This window comes from Anguilla rostrata, chromosome 8 (assembly GCF_018555375.3).
Source record: "Anguilla rostrata isolate EN2019 chromosome 8, ASM1855537v3, whole genome shotgun sequence".
Lineage (NCBI taxonomy): Eukaryota > Metazoa > Chordata > Actinopteri > Anguilliformes > Anguillidae > Anguilla > Anguilla rostrata.
This window is the reverse complement of record NC_057940.1, coordinates 47,009,446-47,028,959: the sequence shown is the minus strand read 5'-3', so window position 1 is coordinate 47,028,959 and position 19,514 is coordinate 47,009,446. Positions and strand designations below refer to the sequence as shown.

The 19,514-nt window shown below is 40.6% G+C and overlaps 1 protein-coding gene across 10 annotated transcripts in view; it reads left to right on the top strand.

Annotated features, from left to right (window-relative positions):
* The window catches only part of LOC135261819 (ankyrin repeat and IBR domain-containing protein 1), a 226,930-nt gene that overhangs the window by 56,247 nt on the left and 151,169 nt on the right, over positions 1-19,514 (top strand). For all 10 annotated transcript variants that reach the window (XM_064348453.1, XM_064348454.1, XM_064348448.1 and 7 more), the window contains exons 7-9: positions 1,181-1,269; positions 1,513-1,657; positions 14,252-14,418. In XM_064348453.1, coding sequence (XP_064204523.1) covers positions 1,181-1,269; positions 1,513-1,657; positions 14,252-14,418 — 401 coding nt within the window. The remainder of the gene's footprint in view (positions 1-1,180; positions 1,270-1,512; positions 1,658-14,251; positions 14,419-19,514) is intronic.

Below are 19,514 nucleotides of genomic sequence, written 5' to 3'. Positions count from 1 at the left end.
ACACTGGCGTGCCAACCACTAGGGGCTTTGCGCTAAGAGGTTAAGCACTGCTCATTCAAGGGTTTTGGACAGCAAAGGTAGAAGGGATAGTTGATAGTTCTTGACATCAGAGAAGTCGATAGGTTTCTTAAGGGTTGGGGTAACATCTTAAAGTCATCTTGCCATCTTAAATTCAGAGGAAACATAGCCACAGACAAGGTACGTATGGAAGGATTCTCACCGGATATATACTGGAGGACTGTAGGTGGGATGGGGTCTAATGAATAAGTGGTTGCATGATAAGTGTTCATGAGTTGGAATACTCTATTGCCTATACCCGCTTATTCCTGGTCAGGGTCAAGGGAGGTTCTGGAGCCTATCCCAGCATGAATTGGGAAAGAGAAAGGAATACATCCTGGACAGCTTGCCAGTCCATCGCAGGGCACACAGCCCATGCACTCCTAGGGGCAATTTAGGCTCTGCAGTTGACCTAACATGCATGTCTTTGGACTGTGGGAAGAAACCAGAAACCCACGCAGACACGGGGAGAACATGCAAACTCCACACCAAAAGGCCTGGGGCGCCACCGTACTGCCCTTATTATAAGAGTCTACTCAATATTTGGGCTGTTGCTATTTCCCCCTAACCATTTTGAATGGAATCTAGGGCTGGCTTCTAACAATTTGTTCATTCCAAAATATTAATCGAGAATTTGTTTCACAATGCATTGTTTAGGGACAATGTATTAAAATTTGATATCAGTAAATGTATCATTTTCAGTTACCGAAGTTGCCTGTTTTATATTTGGCACAAGGCACATGATGCTAATATGACTGTCAACTTGCCTTATTAAAGAAAATTCACTAATGTGACAAATATTGTTTATAGCGATTGCCAGCCAGGATCAGGGTGAAAACAATGTTATCTTTCAGTGATATTTTTAATAATTATTTGTGTACTAATAGGTAAACACAAAACCACCCTATTTGAAATGATTAAAATGCTACAATCTTAGTTTCAAATTGTCTTTCATTGCCTTTATATAAAAGTCAAATATTGTGATCCTTGTGCAACGGGAGGGTCTTTGGAATGTTAATTCAAACATGTAGCCATACTTAAAGTACAATTTGAACAACGATTGTTTAAATGGATGTCAATCACATCTGATAGGACTGTGGCTTCATGTGTTTCTCTTTGGCAGTGCGGCATCTGTATGAGTGCCATCTCTGTGTTTGAGGACCCCATTGATATGTCATGTGGGCATGAGTTCTGCCGAACATGCTGGGAAGGGTAAGTTTTGAGTAACTCAAAGATCCAAGTTTTTCTCCCTTGGGTTGCAAAAAAGTTTTATTTACTTTACATCGGAAAACACGTTCTTATTTTAATGCATCTCCATCATCATTTAAAACTGGTTATTTCTTTTTTTTTAATCCCTTATCATATGTAGTGCAGTTTGCAGATCACTTATGAGTGTCTATGAAATAAGTATACATAAATGAGTTGTGCTCTTATCCTTTGTGGTCTTTGTGCCAGGTTTTTGAATCTGAAGATCCAGGAGGGAGAAGCACATAACATCTTTTGTCCAGCCTATGACTGCTTCCAGCTGGTTCCTGTGGAGGTTATAGAGAGTGTGGTTTCCCGGGAGATGGATAAGCGCTATCTGCAGTTTGACATAAAGGTTTGTGTCAGCTCTGACGTGCCACAACAGTGGCTATATTACCAGTTCAGAATTTAAATGCTGGGCTGAAAGTAGCTGTAAAATCTTCATCATTATCACAGGCATATAGCAGACAACTTATTTCCATAACAATTACATTGTATCCAGTGATACAGCTTGGATATATACTGAAGCAATGGCAGTTAAGTACCTTGCTTAAGGGTACATCGGCAGTGTCCTACCAGGGAATCGAACTTGTGACCTTTAGGTTACAAGGCCAATATACTACACTGCCACCCAAACACATCAAGGCTCCAGAGTGCGACCATTTTGGTTGCACATGTGAATAAATATTCACATGTGCAATATTTTAATTGGTCGCACCGGTGCGCCTGACATTTAGCAGGTCTATCTCTGTGTGTGTATGTGTGTAGCCTGTTTTTTCCCCACCTGTATTCTGCGACGACCCGCCCCTACTCTGCCTCTGATTGGCTCTGACCCTGATATTCTTCTTTGCTGCGGATGGGGGAAAAATAAGGCATGTGTGTATTAGTGATGCGCGGATCTCAGTTATATCTGCGGGCACCGCGGTTAATCCGCAGATCGGGCGTGCCGAGTCATCAAAATTAACATTCTGATTAATAGCGGATGGGTTGCGGGTGGGTGTAATAATTCATCATTAATGAGGAAAATATTAATTACATTCTCTAAAATGTGAACGTATTTTAAGCTTCATTTTTCGTCAGGCACATATTAGCAAACTAGACTCCCATTGCGCCAACTGTGGCATCCATTTGTCTTAAGCAGCAATGGAGGCAAAAAAGATCCTAGAGAAAATTTAAAAAGAATTAATAACAAAAAAAAAGAAGGGCAGAAAAGTTCCGTGTGAGAGCGATTTAGTGAAATACTTAACCATGACGAGTCAAGTGCTGGGTATGTCATATGCAACAGCTGCAAAATAATGTGAAATAACGGTAATGTGTGATCGGGTGCGGGTCTCTAAATCGGAACATGGTAGAAATTGCCAGGACATTTGGAATGGTATAGAAGCTTGCATTTCCTCAAAAATGTGCGACAATTTCAAGGGGTATGAATCATTTTGGACATGGAATGTTTTGTCAAAATGTAAAAAAAAAAAACATTAAAAATTGGTAATATTTTTCATTCATATCGCTAACACAATGTCTTACCGTCTTTTGTCACCTTCTTATGTCATTTCCAGCCAGAAGAAACCTATTCGTCAAATAAAAATTCACTATAACTGAAAATTTGGCATGGGTATGATTAATTTTGGGCTTAACTGTAGGTCAAGTTAGAATCCTTTTTTGGTAAGTCTGAGGGTGTCTATTGGTTTCTGATGTTGAGTGGAATCATGTTTTTTTCCTATTGATTCTGACATTGTGGTTTTTCTTTAAAGTTAACTGTATACTTCCATTGAACATTTCCTTATTGCATTCAGATATCTCTTCAAAGCTCATATTGTTAGAAAATGCCATTTAGTATGGAACTAATGATGTAGTGTTACAGGACTATCACAGCTGCATCAGCTGTGTTCAGAAAGTGTGGTTTATCTCATCAAAGACACCCTTGTTTTTATATAATAATAACTTTATTTGTATAGCACCTTTTGTACATAGGATGCATCACAAAGTGCTTTACAGAACGTAAGAGTAAACAACAGAACAATTAACTCAATGTTTGATAACAGTAAAACAATGATGAAAGAAGGTCAAATATAAGAAAAAAAATATAGCTTCAAGCAGCAATACATGGGTTCCAAGTACACACAGCCAATTATCCACAACTTATCAAGTGACCAGTCAGTGCCAAAATCATACAGTGGCCAAAGGGAGGTACACAATACCTCTTCACCAGGTTTCATATGTCTCACTCATGTGGTTAGACCAGAATCGGGCTAGAGGAAAATGGCTAATAGCATTTCCAAAATGGTGGCTATCCAAGATTGTGGCGACAAATAAGATAAAGATATGGGTTCCAGATGAGGAAATCACTACAGCAAATTTTAATCGCAAAAAGACAGCAGTGATTTTTTTGTGAATTTCAAAAATATTGTGATCAATAGCACCACCATGTGTTTCAATTGGGCCAGTGCTTTAAGTTTATGCTCTTGATGGGAGTGCCAATATATCTAATAAGTTCCATCTATTTACAGTTGAGGCCAAAAGTTTACAAACACCTGGGCTAAAGACATTCAAACATTGGTGGCATTGCCTTTTAATTGCTTAACTGATTCACAGATTTGCACAAGATTTTGTGGAAAGCTTGGTCATGAGCCAAAGAAGAGGTCACGTGTTTGTTTGAGGGTATGTGAGGGGGCGTGGTGATGGGCATGGCCTATGACAAAAAGGCGCATAACTCCCGAATGGATTCACAGATTTGCACAAGGTTTTGTGGAAAGGTTGGTCATGAACAGAAGAAGAGGTCACCTGTTTGTGTGAGGATGTATGCGTGGATGCATGGATGCATGCGCATGTGCGGTCGCAGCTATTGCGGATTTGCGCTTGTTCTTCGAAACATGGCGCTGATCATTATGGCCAAATAGTTCAATTTTTGTTTCATCTGACCAGAGAACACTCCTCCACTTTGTCCTGGTGATCACCTGAAAACTTAATTCTGGCTTTTTTATGCTGGTCTTTGAGTGGGGGCTTCTTGCTTGCATGACGATGTAGGATTCTCTTAATGGTAGATGTAGATACTTTGGTACCTGATGCCTCCACCTCATTCACCAGGTCTTTTGTTGTTGTTTTGGAGTTCATTTGAACCTTTCAAACCAAAGTTCATTCAGCCCTGGGAGTTCATTTGTGCCTCCTTCTTTAACAATGGTTTAACAAAGTCTGTGTGGTCCCAAGATTTTTATATTTGCATACAATTGTTTGTACAGATGCTCATGGTACCTTCAGTTGTTTGGAAATTGCTCCTAAGGAGGAACCGGACTTGTGGAGGTCCACAACTTTTTTTCTGAGGTCTTGGCTGAGTTGCTTGAATTTTCCCTTGGTTTCAATGGCAAAAAGGCAGTGGCTGTAAAGGTAGGCTCTTGAATACAATTAACTCCCAATTAACTCTTAATTATGACAGTTGGCCAATAAGAAGCTTCTAAGAAGTCATTATATCAATTTCTGTAATCTTCCAGACTGTTTAAAGAGACAGTCAACTTGGTGTATGCAAAATTTTGACCGACTGAAATTCTGATATAAAGCTGAAATAAATCTGTTCCTAATCGATTGTATTTAAAAATGATCTGCGATGTGAATAAAGTAGAAGGCCTAACTGGTTTGCCAAAAAATATGTATGGTAACATGAAATGTAAAAAAGTTGTAAAAAACTGAGTTTGAATATCTTTAGCCTAGGTGTATGTAAACTTTTTGCCTCAACTGAATGTCAAACTTCTTGGGAGTTATTCAAAATTGTGTGATTAGCTACACCCACATTGATATTACCGGTTTACTGTGGCCTTGTGTTTTGGATTATAAACGTTTTTTTTTTGCATAATTTTTTTAAAGGACAAATTGATGATCCTTGTTAATGTCAAATAGTCTAGGAGGAGATGTTTTTAAAATGTTTTTCGAACTATTATAAATGGTGGAGAACTCAAAATGGTGGGATTTATGGAATTATTAGTATATTAGTATAGTATATTATGGGGCGACATAGCTCAGGAGGTAAGACCGATTGTCTGGCAGTCGGAGGGTTGCCGGTTCAAACCCCGCCCTGGGCATGTCACCTAACCCCTAACTGCTCTGGCGAATGAGAGGCATCAATTGTAAAGCGCTTTGGATAAAAGCGCTATATAAATGCAGTCCATTTACCATTTAGTACAAGAGAAGACAGATCTATTGACATTGGTCTCATGTGTCTTCAACAAAGGAGGCTGGAGTAATAATTTTCTGAAAATTTTAATTTAATTGTCCACTATAGTGCCACCATGTGGCCAATTGTGGTGAAGTTCAAGGTTAATGTCCCCATGAATCTACCATTGTGCCAAATTTAATCAAACATTACCCAGCGGTTTTTCTGTAATTGCAGATTATGGCGTAACACATAATAATAATAATAATAATAATAATAATAACAGCAAAGATGAGGGGCGGGGGGGGGGCGCCGCACCAGAGCATTGAGTGCAATTTGTATCTTTCTGAAATGTCTGCAGAAATATTTTTATACAAAGTTTTTATACTGAGCAGACAGTTTTCATCCCCCTAGTTTGATTAAGAACATACCTTTTGGACAATTTCAAAGACTGCGTCGCATTTTTGACAGAGAGGATGACTTTGAGGAGAAGGCTGTGGAGATTTACGCTAGGTTTCAGCAACGGGGATACAAGCCAAGTTTGTTAAACCAGTCCCTCACCAAAGCAAAATCTCTGGAGAGAGGTAGTCTTCTCAAACAGTCACACAGGTCTCAAAAATCCAAACAAATTTATTTAGTGACCCAACACAGCCAAGAGGCAGCTTGTGTCAAGGACATCATAAAATGCAACTGGAGCATTATTGAAAGTGATCCTACTTAGTGTGAAGTGTTCACAGAGCCCCCAGCCTTTTCTTATAGGCGGGCACCAACCCTAAAGGACAAGTTGGTACGCAGTGACCTGGCTCCCTTAACCAAGCCTAGTTGGCTCTCCAAACCCACAGGCAACCACCCATGTGGGAACTGTAATCATTGTCATCACATAGTAAAATCCAACATGTTCAAAGACACTGGTTGACCCAGAACGTATTTTATACATTCATTTGTCAACTGCAATACAGCTTATGTAGTATATAGGTTGGAGTGCGAATGTGGTTGTTTCTATGTAGGTTGAACTAAACGTAGACTGAGGGACAGGGTGTCTGAGCATGTTTATGCCATTAGGACTTCTAATGACAAATACCAAATGGCTGAACATTACAGACATGCTGGTCATGGCAGCCCCAATTCCCTTAACCCTCTGGGGTCTAGGGGTAAAATGAGGCACACTGGTGATTGTGCGATGCTCTGACATTTGTGTAAATTTCATCAACTTTATATACAGTGATTCCAAAGTGTTTCATATATTTGTTTTCAACACAAACTCAGCTACAATAATATGGCAGCAGTAAGTAGGTCATAATCATGTGTGGATTGTAAACTGCTCTAAAAACACACAAACTGTAAACAGTAGTTTTGAACATGCACAGGAATGTTGTAATAAAACACACTAAACAATTGTAACTAAGATTTTTGGTCACTGAAATGTGTTCATCAAGGTCTTGAGTATCAAAATATGACAAAATATTTTAGCAAATCCAATGAGAAATATAAAATAAATTGCTAAAAGTAAGTGTTGTGACTATTATTTTTCAACACCAGGTGAAAATGGGAGGGCTAATGGCCTTTCTGTAATGAATATTTATTGGGTAGGAGGACCTGCCAGCGAAGTAGGCTATTCACACCTGGCTTTATTAGGCAAGGTGCATAATATAAAAAGAGCATTTACACAATATAAACCATTATTTCTGCTTCACGCACACAATTAATTTGACTCCAGAGGAGTGTGGGCTTCTGCCGGACTCAGCTGCACTCCGGGTTCACGCGCAGGACAGAAACACATCACCAGTGGAGCCACACCAGCAGCTTTCTCAGTTTTCCATGACCGAGCTGGCTGAGCTGCTTGTGAGACTGGTGTCCTCTTGCCACGCTTGCGTGGCCTCTTAGCAGGTGGTGAACTAGGCCGTGTTTCCTGATCAGCATCTCTGTAAATATAATAGAAACAAAATTGTTAGGAAATGTGACATCAAATCAAACTTTATTTATATAGCACACTCCCTTCAACAACAATGTGATTTACAAAAAAAAGGACAAATCACTGACTAATGAAAACAAAACTTAGGAAATGTGACAGTTATATCTTATACAAACAAAGAACCGAACAAACACAGCCAGACGCAGAGAGGTAGCCTATAATTTTGAGATGCAACGGTTAGTGTGGAAATTTACAAACGCGCATATTACTGGATATTCCTACAAACACACACATAAATTGCAATACAGTACACATATTTACAAATAATAAAAGTTATCAATGAAACAACATTAGCTAAACTCACGCAACTCATAAAAAGCTGACAATGCCTCAATCTGAAGTAGGTTTTTTTAGCTAAGTGGTTAGTTTATGTCCCGAACTTACATGCAATATGCTAATATCGATTGTGCGAGGACACCCAGTTTTAGAATCCTAGTCACGCCAATACATGCCACGCATAGGTTATTTACATACAGTGGTCAAATAAAATACAGTTACAGTGCAATTTTTTGAGATGCAGTATTGAATCGTTCGTAGTGTGGGAATTTACAAACGCGCATATTACTGGATATTCCTACAAACACACAGATAAGTTGCAATACAGTACACACTACCAATATTATCGTAAGAAATACACTTACTCATGAAGTTGATCCTCAGCTGGATTAGTTCTCAGTTCGAAATGACACCGTTCTTCATCAGTCGCTCTCCCACAAAGCATGAAGAACGTCGAGTCCAGTCATTTGTGCGATTTTCCGAAATGAAATGTAAGGATTGCCCGAGAAGACGTGGGCTATGCTTCTGTATGACATTTTATCCTTGTTTACAGTAGGCGCTCTCGCACATCAAACGCATCGTCCCTCCCCTGCCATCGATAGCAATTAGCATGTCATTATCTTGTGAATGTGGTCTGGGCGTACTTACTGCCGAGCGAAAATCACATATTAATGAGAAAGGCTTAGCACATGGCAATGGTCTATTTGATCTAATTTTAAATAGCTTAAAACAATTCATATTATTTGCCAATGGACACATTGGAATGCCACGATTCTAAGGTTTCTGTCAATGTCTTTGTTGTGTCTGTATGCTAAAAGCTCGCAAAGTTAATCATCCAAATAGCAACAAAAGTAAATTTAATCTTGTCGAGCTCCGCCGGCGGAGCTCTCGACCCCAGAGGGTTAATGTTAGATAAAAATGGGGGGTCCAAGCAACCTTCTAAATACTGCAACAATGACCACAAAAATGCTCAGCTAGATGTAACTTGTTGCAACGAAGACATTCACCTGACAAAAGCGCTTTTAGTTGCATATTTAACGTTGCCTATCGGTTTTGTGAATCAACTGTTATAACCTGTTAGTCAGAGCCGTATGCCAGTGACCTCATGTCTGCAGTCAACCAATCATCTTCTTTACGGCGAATGCGGGCACTGGTTACTAACTATGCACTTTTAATTTCTTGAGGAGGTGGCCTTGGTCTGCAACCGTCACACATGCCGCACATTGCGTACAACCCCTACACAGACCCATTTTTTTGTGTACTATGCAGAAGTATAAAACAGCCTTTAATGTTACGACATAGTAAAGGTCTTTACGCCTAGCGGCTAGGAGACATCCATGGCGATGCAGTAGATATGTTGGGTGAAGGTATGTGATCATGAGGACAAAACCATTTAAACATCGCTCCATAGGGGGCACACTTGTGCCAATGCTTGGACCCCTCCGCTTGCGGCTTTAATTAATTTATTTATTCCTCTCCAGTTTTTGCTGCTTGTTGTCCAGAGCCACCTGTTTTTTAAAGTATGGTCTTGGTGCTTCCGTTTCAGCAGTAACTTACTGTAGACATAGGGAGAGATAGGGTGATAGTTAGGGGCTAAAAATGTGGCCACAGTTGTGTGAGGGTTGCAGGATGATCTTGCTTCTGGAAAGCGATTTCCAGGGCAAGTTTGTCTGCTACTGTTGCTAACTGGTTGAGCACCTTGAGAGCAAGATTTGAGGGCCAGCTTGCTGGACTCCACAGTTTACAATTATCAGAGTTCCAGGAACTGAGTAGTGTGTCCTCTAATGACTTGGTGTGCACGCCACAGCTGGGAAGGGAGGAGAAGCCAGAGCAGGCACGGAGAGATACATGGGTGACAGTGGCGCGCAGCCGCAAAGAGGGCGTGCACACCACACAGGGGTGATATCTACAGAGGTTGTGGTGTCCAACCGATTCCAGCCCTTGCAAGAATTGAATCTGGCTCTTAACCCTGAAAGTGGGAGGACTGAGGAGCCACTAGGCACCTCTCAGATCACCTGAGATCCTCTCAGAAAAGGGAGTCAGTGAGAGTGGGGGATTCAATTATTAGGGGGTAGATAGCATAGTGTGTTTGCATGAAAAGGAGTCTCATATGGTATGTTGCCTGCCTGGTGCCCAGGTAGGAGATCTCCTGGAGTGTGCGGACAAGCTCCTGGCCAGAGCGGGGAGGGATCCAGTAGTCATGGTTCAGGCAGGAACCAATGACATAGGTAAAGGTAGGTTTGAGGTTCTGCAGGACAAATTTGTGGAGTTAGCAGAAAAGATTAGGAGCAGAACCTCCATGGTAGTTTTTTTCTGGAATACTACCGGTACCACGTGCAAGTAGAGGAAAGCAACATTTTATTTGGAGGTTTAACACGTTGTTACAAACCTGGTGTAGGAAAGAGGGGTACAGGTTTATGGGGCACTGGGGACTTCTTCTGGGACAGGGGTGACCTGTACAAGCGCGACAGGCTGCACCTGAACCAGGGGTACTGCTGCACTGGGCCAGTGTATGCTTAAACTGGCACAGGATTATTTAAACTAGGGACTTTGGGGGCTGGGAGGTCAGAAAGTGAAAATGGTAGGGAAGTGCAGACTTTCAGGATGGAAGCTGTCAGCGCTTCTTATAATAGTGTGAACACTAATGAAGTCTTGTTAAAGCAAAGTTGTAGTAAGGGTGGCTTGGGACAGTGGGGGAACAGAAGAGGATGTGTAGAAGTAATAATCTGAAATGTCTTTGCTTAAATGCTAGAAGTATAAAAAAGATTTTTTTGGAAATTGAGGCTGCTATAAATAGGGGGGGTTATGACATAGTTGTCATTACAGAGACATGACTTGGAGATGAGGATGGGGATGAATATAATATAGAAGGGTACAAACTCATTAGGAAGGATAGATCCAGTAAGAGAGGTGGGGGTGTAGCTCTCTGTAAAAGGACATTTTTATGTGCAGAACATTCCAGAATTTGACCACCTTGTGCCTAGTGAGGATATTTGGATTAAGCTCATACAGGACATGAAAAGGGCCTTACGGTAGGAGTGTGTTACTGGCGCCAGCTTCAAACAGTAGTGTGAACTCAATGGGCCTCATTCACCAATATCTTCCTTAGTTTTTTCTTAAATTTGTTATTGAGAAAGGTGCTAAGAAAAGTCTACGTCAGATTCATGACGTGTTCTTAAACCGCAGAATTGTTTGCACCCGTGTTCTTATAACAATGAATCCCATTGTCCTCATAAATTGAAAGCGCGTGCCAGTTGTTCCTAATTAGTATAGGTAAACACCCCGCCAGTCCTCATAAGAGGGCATGAGACTGCAAGGCCGTGTGCGCACGCAGAAATCACACACAGAAGTTGAAAAGAAAAGTTGAGAGAGAAGTCAAGAATGCCCAAACGAAAATCTAAAGACGGTGGAGCACCGGACTCCAAACGTAAGAAAAACTTCAGTAGTTCTGAAGTGGAGGTACTGCTGCAGGAAGTGAACAGCAAACGACGTGTCATATTTAGCATCAGTAGTGGATATAAAATATTGAGTAGAAATCCAAGGAAGTTATACTTATCTTATGCAATACATTTGTTAGACCACACTTGGAGTATTGTGTGCAGTTCTGGGAACCAACACATGAAAGATATAGAGGCTCTGGAAGAAGTTCAAAGAAGAGCAACAAAATTGATTCCTGGTATGAAAAATAAAAGCTATGCGGAAAGGCATAAGATGCTTAACCTCTTCAAGCTTAGTAAAAGGAGACTCGGGGGTGATTTTATTGAGGCTTTTAAATTCATAAAGGTGATCAACAAAGTAAACTACAAGAGATTCTTCAGGTTGAGTTCTGTTAGTAGAACAAGGGGACATAAATTGAAATTAACACAAGGTAGATTCCATGCAGACATTAGGAAGAATATTTTTTCCACACAGAGAGTAATCAATGTGTTGGATAGCCTGCCAGGTCATGTAGTAGAGGCAGAAACTCTGGAGATTTTCAAGACTAGGCTTGATACAGTGTTAGATACTATCTAGTCTGTAGGTAATCAGAGCACTAATTTAGTTAGGAAAATGGTGAGCATTGTTGGGCTGAACGGCCTGTTCTCGTCATTGTATTATGTTATGTTATCTCCCATTTTGAAAAAAAATCATAGTTGGTATAAGTTATTTTTGAATCCACTGAACACTGACTTGGGTTATGTGGTTAGTGTGTTCAACAAAATGCTTTCGCTGCAAATCTGAAAGACATATTTGAGATATGTCAAACACATTAAAACTGTTAGATTCCAAGGAAAAAGTATGATGCAGGAAATGTAAACATTCGATATTCTTTTCAGCCATTCAGATGTGGACTTGCTTTTGTGTTTTGGATCACTGTCTTGCTGCATAGCTCAGTTACGCTTCAGTTCATAGACAGATGACTGGACATTCTTTTTAAGAATTGGTACAGAGCACAATTCATGGTTCTTTCAATAATGGAAAATTGTCCAGGTCCCGTGACAGCAAAGCAACCCCACACCATCATACTACCACAATGTTGGACTGTTGGTATGATGTTCTTCCTGTGAAAAGCTGCATTTGCTTTACGCCAGACATAATGGGACCTCATCTGTCTAAAGAACATTTTCCTAAAAGGCTTGGGGATCATCCAGGTGTTTTTTTCAAATGTGAGATGAACATTGATGTTTCTCTTGGTTAGCAGTGGTTCCCATGAACGGGGGGGGGGGGCGGGGTTAGTGCATTGATGTGCTGATAGCAATTCCCTGAGAAAACAAGCACAAAACCGTCTAGACCCACGGTGCACCTGTACTAACTATATAGCTAGCTAGCTATGGCATGTCCTCACCTCTGTAACGTTATTTGTTGTCCTCCATGTGTCCATACATCTGTATCAGTGGTTGTAGCTGTATGTCCTTAGCTCCTACTTATGCGTGCAGGATAGCATTCGTACGCGCTAACTAGGTTAACTAAAGTAGGCGGTCCGTAAACGCTGACTAGGTTAACTAAAGTAGGTGAAACGCGAACATGTAAGGGTTAGCTAAGGTAACATTAGGCGGTAAAGCTGTGCTTAAAAATGTTGTGCCGTACCACCTGCGCATGCGTCCTACTAAACATCCTACTAAACGAAGCACCACCTAACGAAGTCCCACAAAACGTCCCTCAAAGGTCATCCGTGTGTGAGTGAGTAAGTGACCACAATTTGCCATGACGGCAGTTCCTGCGTGCCGTGGGAAAAAGGCGTCAGACACATATTCTAATCCATTGCTCAGCTTAGCAAAGAATGCACATTTCAGAGCGCCTCAGAGACGGATAGAATAATAATACATATTTCAAATAATAAATATGACATTGAAAAAAACTAAGCCTAAAACGAAATATCAACTCGCCATCCCTGCTACCTGCGTGCTGCACACAGAATACCGTATTATTTATTTAGACATTGGCAGACTACAGCATAAATTGCATCTTTTCTTTATATTCAATATTAGTAATTGTAGCGAGAAACATACACAGGAAAGTGTGTTACATTATGATAGCAACAGAACTAATGTGGACTATATATATATATATATATATATATATATATATATATTTACTGTCATTGTTTTATTATACTAGCGTGTTTTCACACATTTGCAGAGAAACGCAAATACTATCAATAAAAATGGTTTAGCGATTTCTCAGCATAATGTTGGAGTCAAAGACTAAACAAACTCACCCGATATTGTCTTCAAATGGATCCATGCCAAAGAAAAGTAATTATTCATCCTCTGATCTGCAAAAAAATTCCACTTTTGCAGAACCGCAATCCCAAAACCACTCATTGTGTGTAATAATAGCTTCAAGAGCATTTTTAGCATCCACCTGTCTCTTCAAACGCATCTTTGGAGCCATTTCAAAATGAATTCAAAATGGAAAAAACTCACAAGATTTTACAAACAAACTTTAAGTAGCATGAAGTCTACTGGCATCCATTGCTTCCCTGCTGCTGGTTAAAGCACTATAGATTGCACCTGAATGGCTAAAGATACATACCACTCAAAGTTCAGACCCTCCCGTCATTGATAAAAAAAAGAAAACCGAGTCAGCTTCGGAAATTACTTCGTTGACGACGAATGGTAGTGATTTATGATGCCAAAAGGCGTCATCCGTGTTCATGAAGTTAAGCTCCTGCAGGCAGCTTCAAGGTCCGGTTTTTATACAGTAGAAATCATTGCTTTGTACCTACAGAGCCTACTAGCCTGCTGGTGGATAATTTGGGTTGAGAAAAATACCTTGCTGTGCATTTTAGACAAAATAAGTGAAATATATATTTGAAAATGTAAGAGCCATTATTTAGGCTCTAGCCTATAATTATATATTTTGGTGACCAGAGTGCCATGAAGGCTTTACATTTCCTTGACTTTGATTAGTTTTCCCAGGCACAGACTGACAATTTCTGGCTAATACAAATTCCAGTTGATTGCAAGGTAAATCATTACTGGGTGTTTGAGCATGAAGGTGTCCAATGTAAAATTAAGTTTCCTATATACTCCCTTTGGCAATATTTATTTATATTTGTTCAACCTATGGCTTTTCAGGCATTTGTGGAGAACAATCCTGCGATTCGATGGTGCCCTACGGCGAGATGTGAGAGAGCAGTGCGACTTATACAACAGGGCGCTGGTGCCATTACCTCGGATTCCCTCAGCTTCCCCATACTCCGAGCTCCTGCAGTGGATTGTGGGAAAGGGCATATCTTCTGCTGGTTAGTTTCTGTCTCCTTTAACCCTGTAGCTTAAAGCAGGAATACTTCAGACCTCTTGTAACTGCACATTGTTTTTTATGTGGGTTTAAATCAACCATATCCAAAACCTGTGTATCCTGGAGGTTCAGGTTTACAATTTTTTTTGACCAGTCCCTGTTTTCAATGAACATTCACTAGTTTTAGCAATATTAACATTTCTTTTCATGAGGAGTACTCAACAAATAAATGGCTGCTGTGCGTTTTGCATAATTAAAGTTAACTTTAAATTGTAGTATTTGGAGGTAAAACCCAAATGCACTGACTGACAGTTCAGGTTAACTATGGCGTCATTTTTGTGCCAGAAGTATTGTCCGAAAAAAAAATCGCACGCGTAAAAAAAAATTGTAGGCGTAGATGTGGAAATGTTTCTCGTGATCAAAAAAAACTAAATCAAATGCATTTTTCTGAATTGTAAATGAAAAAGTTATGTTCACAAATGTAAAAAATTAAATTGCAATTGTTTTTTCTCACTCATTTACGATTTAATTTTTTACGAGTACGATTTCATTTTTTATGATTACGATTCTGTTTTTCTCGTGCTTGGGGTTTTGGCATGATATTGACATGGAGGCGGGGTGAAGGGAAGGGGCGACATTATTGGTCACTCGGACAAATGCGTCATTGGTAAGCGCCGTGTTTACCTCCCCTGACTGAAGGCATGCACATCATCATTCACGCTGGAACATGGCAGAGCAACGACATCCTTCTCAGGTATTTAGCTAACTATTAAACTTGTTATTGTGGATAATGAAGTACCAAGTGATGGATTGCTGGTTAAGTTACTAAAGTTAACTATTTAGGTCAGTTATATATCCAGCTGTTCACAATGTCTAGTCAAGCGAATACCGAAGGAGTTGCTGTAAACAGCTAGCTTTAGTCTATCATACCTTTATCTTCATTATTAGGTAGGTAACTTGCTAGCTTAGCTAATGTTTTTGAACCTGGCCTTGACCCTCACCTTTCAGGGTTTTAGTCAGCACAGAGATTAGAGACTGTGTGCCGTTAGGGCGTTATACCACAAAGTATACAGAACCCTAATGCTAAATCACGCTAAAGACTGTTTTATACTTCTGTGTAGTACACGTAAAAATGGGCCTGCGTAGGGGTTGTGCAGAAGGTGCGGCATGTGCAACGGTTGCAGACCACGGCCGCGTTGAGGCCTCGTACTTCCTAAAGAAATTAAAAGCACGTAGTTAGCAACCAGTGCACACATACACCGTAAAGAAGATGATTGGTTGACTGCTGACATGAGGTCACTGACATATGGCTCTGGCTAACAGGTTATAACAGTTGATTCACAAAACCGATAGGCAACGTTAAATATTCAGCTAAAAGCGCTTTTGTCAGGTGAATGTCTTCGTTGCAACAAGTTACATCTAGCTGAGCATTTTTGTGGTCATTGGTGCAGCATTTAGTAGGTTTGGAAATATGAATGAAGGTGTTTTCTTTTGAACTATAAATGGTCAGTAGCAAAATCTAATTACGTGGCCTGCGCAACCTGTGCAACAGGCAGCACAAGTATGAATGATCTGCCCGTTCGTGAGTGCCACACACAACGCAAACTACGAGAACTATGCAGACTATGCAGAAGTATAAAACGGCCTTAACAGTCATAGCTAACGTTAGCTAAGCTAGCTAGCTAGCTAGCTACCTACCTAATAATGAAGATAAAGGTATGATAGGCTAGAGCTAGCTGTTTACAGCATTTCCACATCTATGCCTACGATTTTTTTTTTTAATGCATGCTTTTTTTTCCTACGCGGACAATACTTTTGGCACAAAATGACGCCATACTTAACACCCTGAATTAAATCTACAGAGTTATGTGCCTAAACAGGGCCCTGCTTCACACACATGGCTAAGTCAGTTAACTTGATTAGTTTGTCGACATTTTGGGATAAACTCAGGATTTTTGGTTTTACTTAGCATGTTCATAATTTAGCCAGACTGCTTACTTAAGCCCAAAACAGAATCTTAAGCCCAAAGGCTAATAGGATCTGTTAACTCAGAGCGATGCGTGCCCTAACAGTGGTATTGAGCGCTGCTTCCTCACACCAGTACATTTTATATGCTGTTTGTGATCCTGAAAATACAAGCCTAATAATAAATTTTATTTGTTCATTTGTTTCATACACAAATAGCAATGGACAGTGCTTCATGTAACAGACAGAATTCTCAAACAACTTTTCTCGTCCACACAATATAGCCCCAGACCTTCTTTGCGTTTTTTTTCCCTGCTGATTACATCATCACTAATGCTCCAGTACCACAAACAATAATTCTAGCTACATTTAGTTACACATGCGCACACACGGAAGTGCACACATTTTTAAAAAACTTTTCAGTTGCCATCTTTAGTTTGTGTGGAAGCTTATTCTGTGGGGCTGTAGCAACAATGTTATACATACAGTGATCAAAAGCATACAGGTAAGATAAATGACAGTCAGTTTCACCGTTCATGGCCATTTAAGTAAGTATTCATAACTTTATTTCCTTATGCAATATTGAAATTCAAATTGTCACAATGTTCAAATCATGTTTAGGGAAAGTCATAAAGGGGAAACCACAGGCTATGTATTTGATGACAGCAGGTTTATCAGTTTTCTTAAAGTAACAATGGTCAAATTGACCACTGTGGCATTTCTAGTTTCTGCTGTTAACTACTTTTTCACTAGGCTACTGTAGCTAACCTTGTAAATGCCAAATTTCTACACTGAACAAAAATATAAATGCAACACTTTCAATTTGAAGAGTTTTTGATTTCAAAAGTAATAAACGTAAATCAGTCAACTGAAATAGATTCATTAAGTGCTTACCTATAGATTTCATGTGATTGGGGATACGGATATACATTTGTTAGTCACAGATTCCCCAAAAAAGAAGATACCATGAAATGAACAGAATTCCAATCAGTATCTTGTGTGACCACCATTTGCAACGTAACACATCTCCTTCCCATTGAATTGATCAAATTGTTGATTGTAGCCTGTGGAATATTGTCCCACTCCTCTTCAATAGCTGTACAAAGTTGTTGGATATTGGTGGGAACTGGAACACGCTGTCATATGCGCTGGTCCAGAGAATCCCAAATATGCTCAATGGGTGACATGTCCGGTGAGTTTGCAGGCCATGGAAGAACTGGGACAATTTCAGCTTTGAGGAATTGTGAACAGATCCTTGCAACATAGGGCCGTGCATTGTCATGCTGAAATATGAGGTGATGACGGTGGATGAATGGCACAGCAATGGGCCTCAGGATCTCATCACAATATCTCTGTGCATTCAAATTGCCATGGATAAAATGCGCTTGAGTTCTCTACCCATAGGATATGTCTGCCCATACCAATACCCCACCACCACCATGGGCCATTCTGTTCACAATGTTGACATCAGCAGACCGCTCACCCAACCGACACCATACACGCTGCCTGCCATCTGCCTTGTACAGCTGAGACCATGATTAATTAGAGAAGAGGACCGTTCTCCAGCGTGCCAGTGGCCATCGAAGGTGAGCTCTTGCCCACTTACGTCGATTGTGACACCGAACTGCAGACAAATCAAGACCCCGGTGAGGACTTCTAGCACGTAGATGAGCTTCCCTGAGGCGATTTGTCACAGTTTGTACAGAAATTCTACGGTTGTGTAAACCAACTGTTGCATCAGCTGTGCGTGTGGCTGGCCTCAGACGATCCCGCAGATGAAGAAGTCGGGATGTGTCAGTCCTGGGCTGGCGTGGTTACATGTGGTCTGCAGTTGTGAGGCCTGTTGGACGAACTTCCAAAATCTCTGAAACGATGCGGGAGGCAGCTTGTGGTGGAGAAATGAACACTCATTACTCTGGCATCAGCTCTACAGGACGTTCCTGCAGTCAGCATGCCAACTGCGTGATCTCTTAACTCTTGAGGCATCTGTGACATGGTGTTGAATGACAGAACACTCAACATTTCAGGGTGGCCTTTTGTTGACCCCATCATGAGGAACACCTTTGTAGTGATCATGGCTTTTAATCAGCATCTTGATATGCCACACCTGTTCAGGAGATGGATTATCTTTACAAAGGAGAAATGCTAGCTAACAATGATATATACAAATTTCTGGGCAAAATTTGAGAGAAATAAGATCTTTGTGCACATAGAACAAATCTTTGAGCTATTATTTAAACGCATTAAATGGCTTCAATAAAAGCGTTGCATTTATATTTTTGTTCAGTGTAAATTAATGTTAGCTAGCCCTATAGATTGTTTTCTGACATACCATTTGTAGATCTGTCTGTTGTGTATACAGTACCCCATTAAAAACGTTGTTGTTTAAAAATTTGACACGCTTTCATTTATTTGTTATTCATGGTAAAGGAAAAATAACAAAATCCATGTCTGTGTGTTTCTTTGAGCTAGAATGTACACTACATGGCCAAAAGTATGTGGACACCTGTCATTCAATGTATCATCCAAAATTATGGGATGTCAGTCCACCCTTTGCTGCTGTAACAGCCTCCACTCTTATGGGAAGGCTTTATACTAGATTTTGGAGCATCGCTGTAGGGATTGGCTTCCATTCAACCAGAAGAGAATGAGGTCGGGCAATGATTGGCCAACTAGGCCTGGATAACAGTTGGTATTCCAGTTCATCCCAAAGCCGTTGGGTGGGGTTGAGGTCTGGGCTCTGTGCAGGCCAGTCAAATTCTTCCACACTGATCTCGACAAAAACATTTTTTAATGGACCTCGCTGTGTGCCCGGGGACATTATCAAACTGAAACAGGATAGGTCATTCCCCAAGCTGTTGCCACAAAGTTGGAAGCACAGAATCGTCTGGAATGTTAAATTAAGATTAGACTTTTTTGGAACTTTCCATGGGGCTTGCGCCCATTACCTAGCCATGAGTTCAGAGAACGTTCCAGCCTGTTTCCTCACCCTGAGTCCACGGGATCGCTCAAACCCTGCCTCTTGCTGCATGGTCATGGACTGCTTCAGCCCTGTTCCTCCCCTGCCTATGCCCTGATCCAGCCTGGAGCTCCAGATCTATCCTGGCTGGAGCTATCCTCTAAAGTGCACTATAC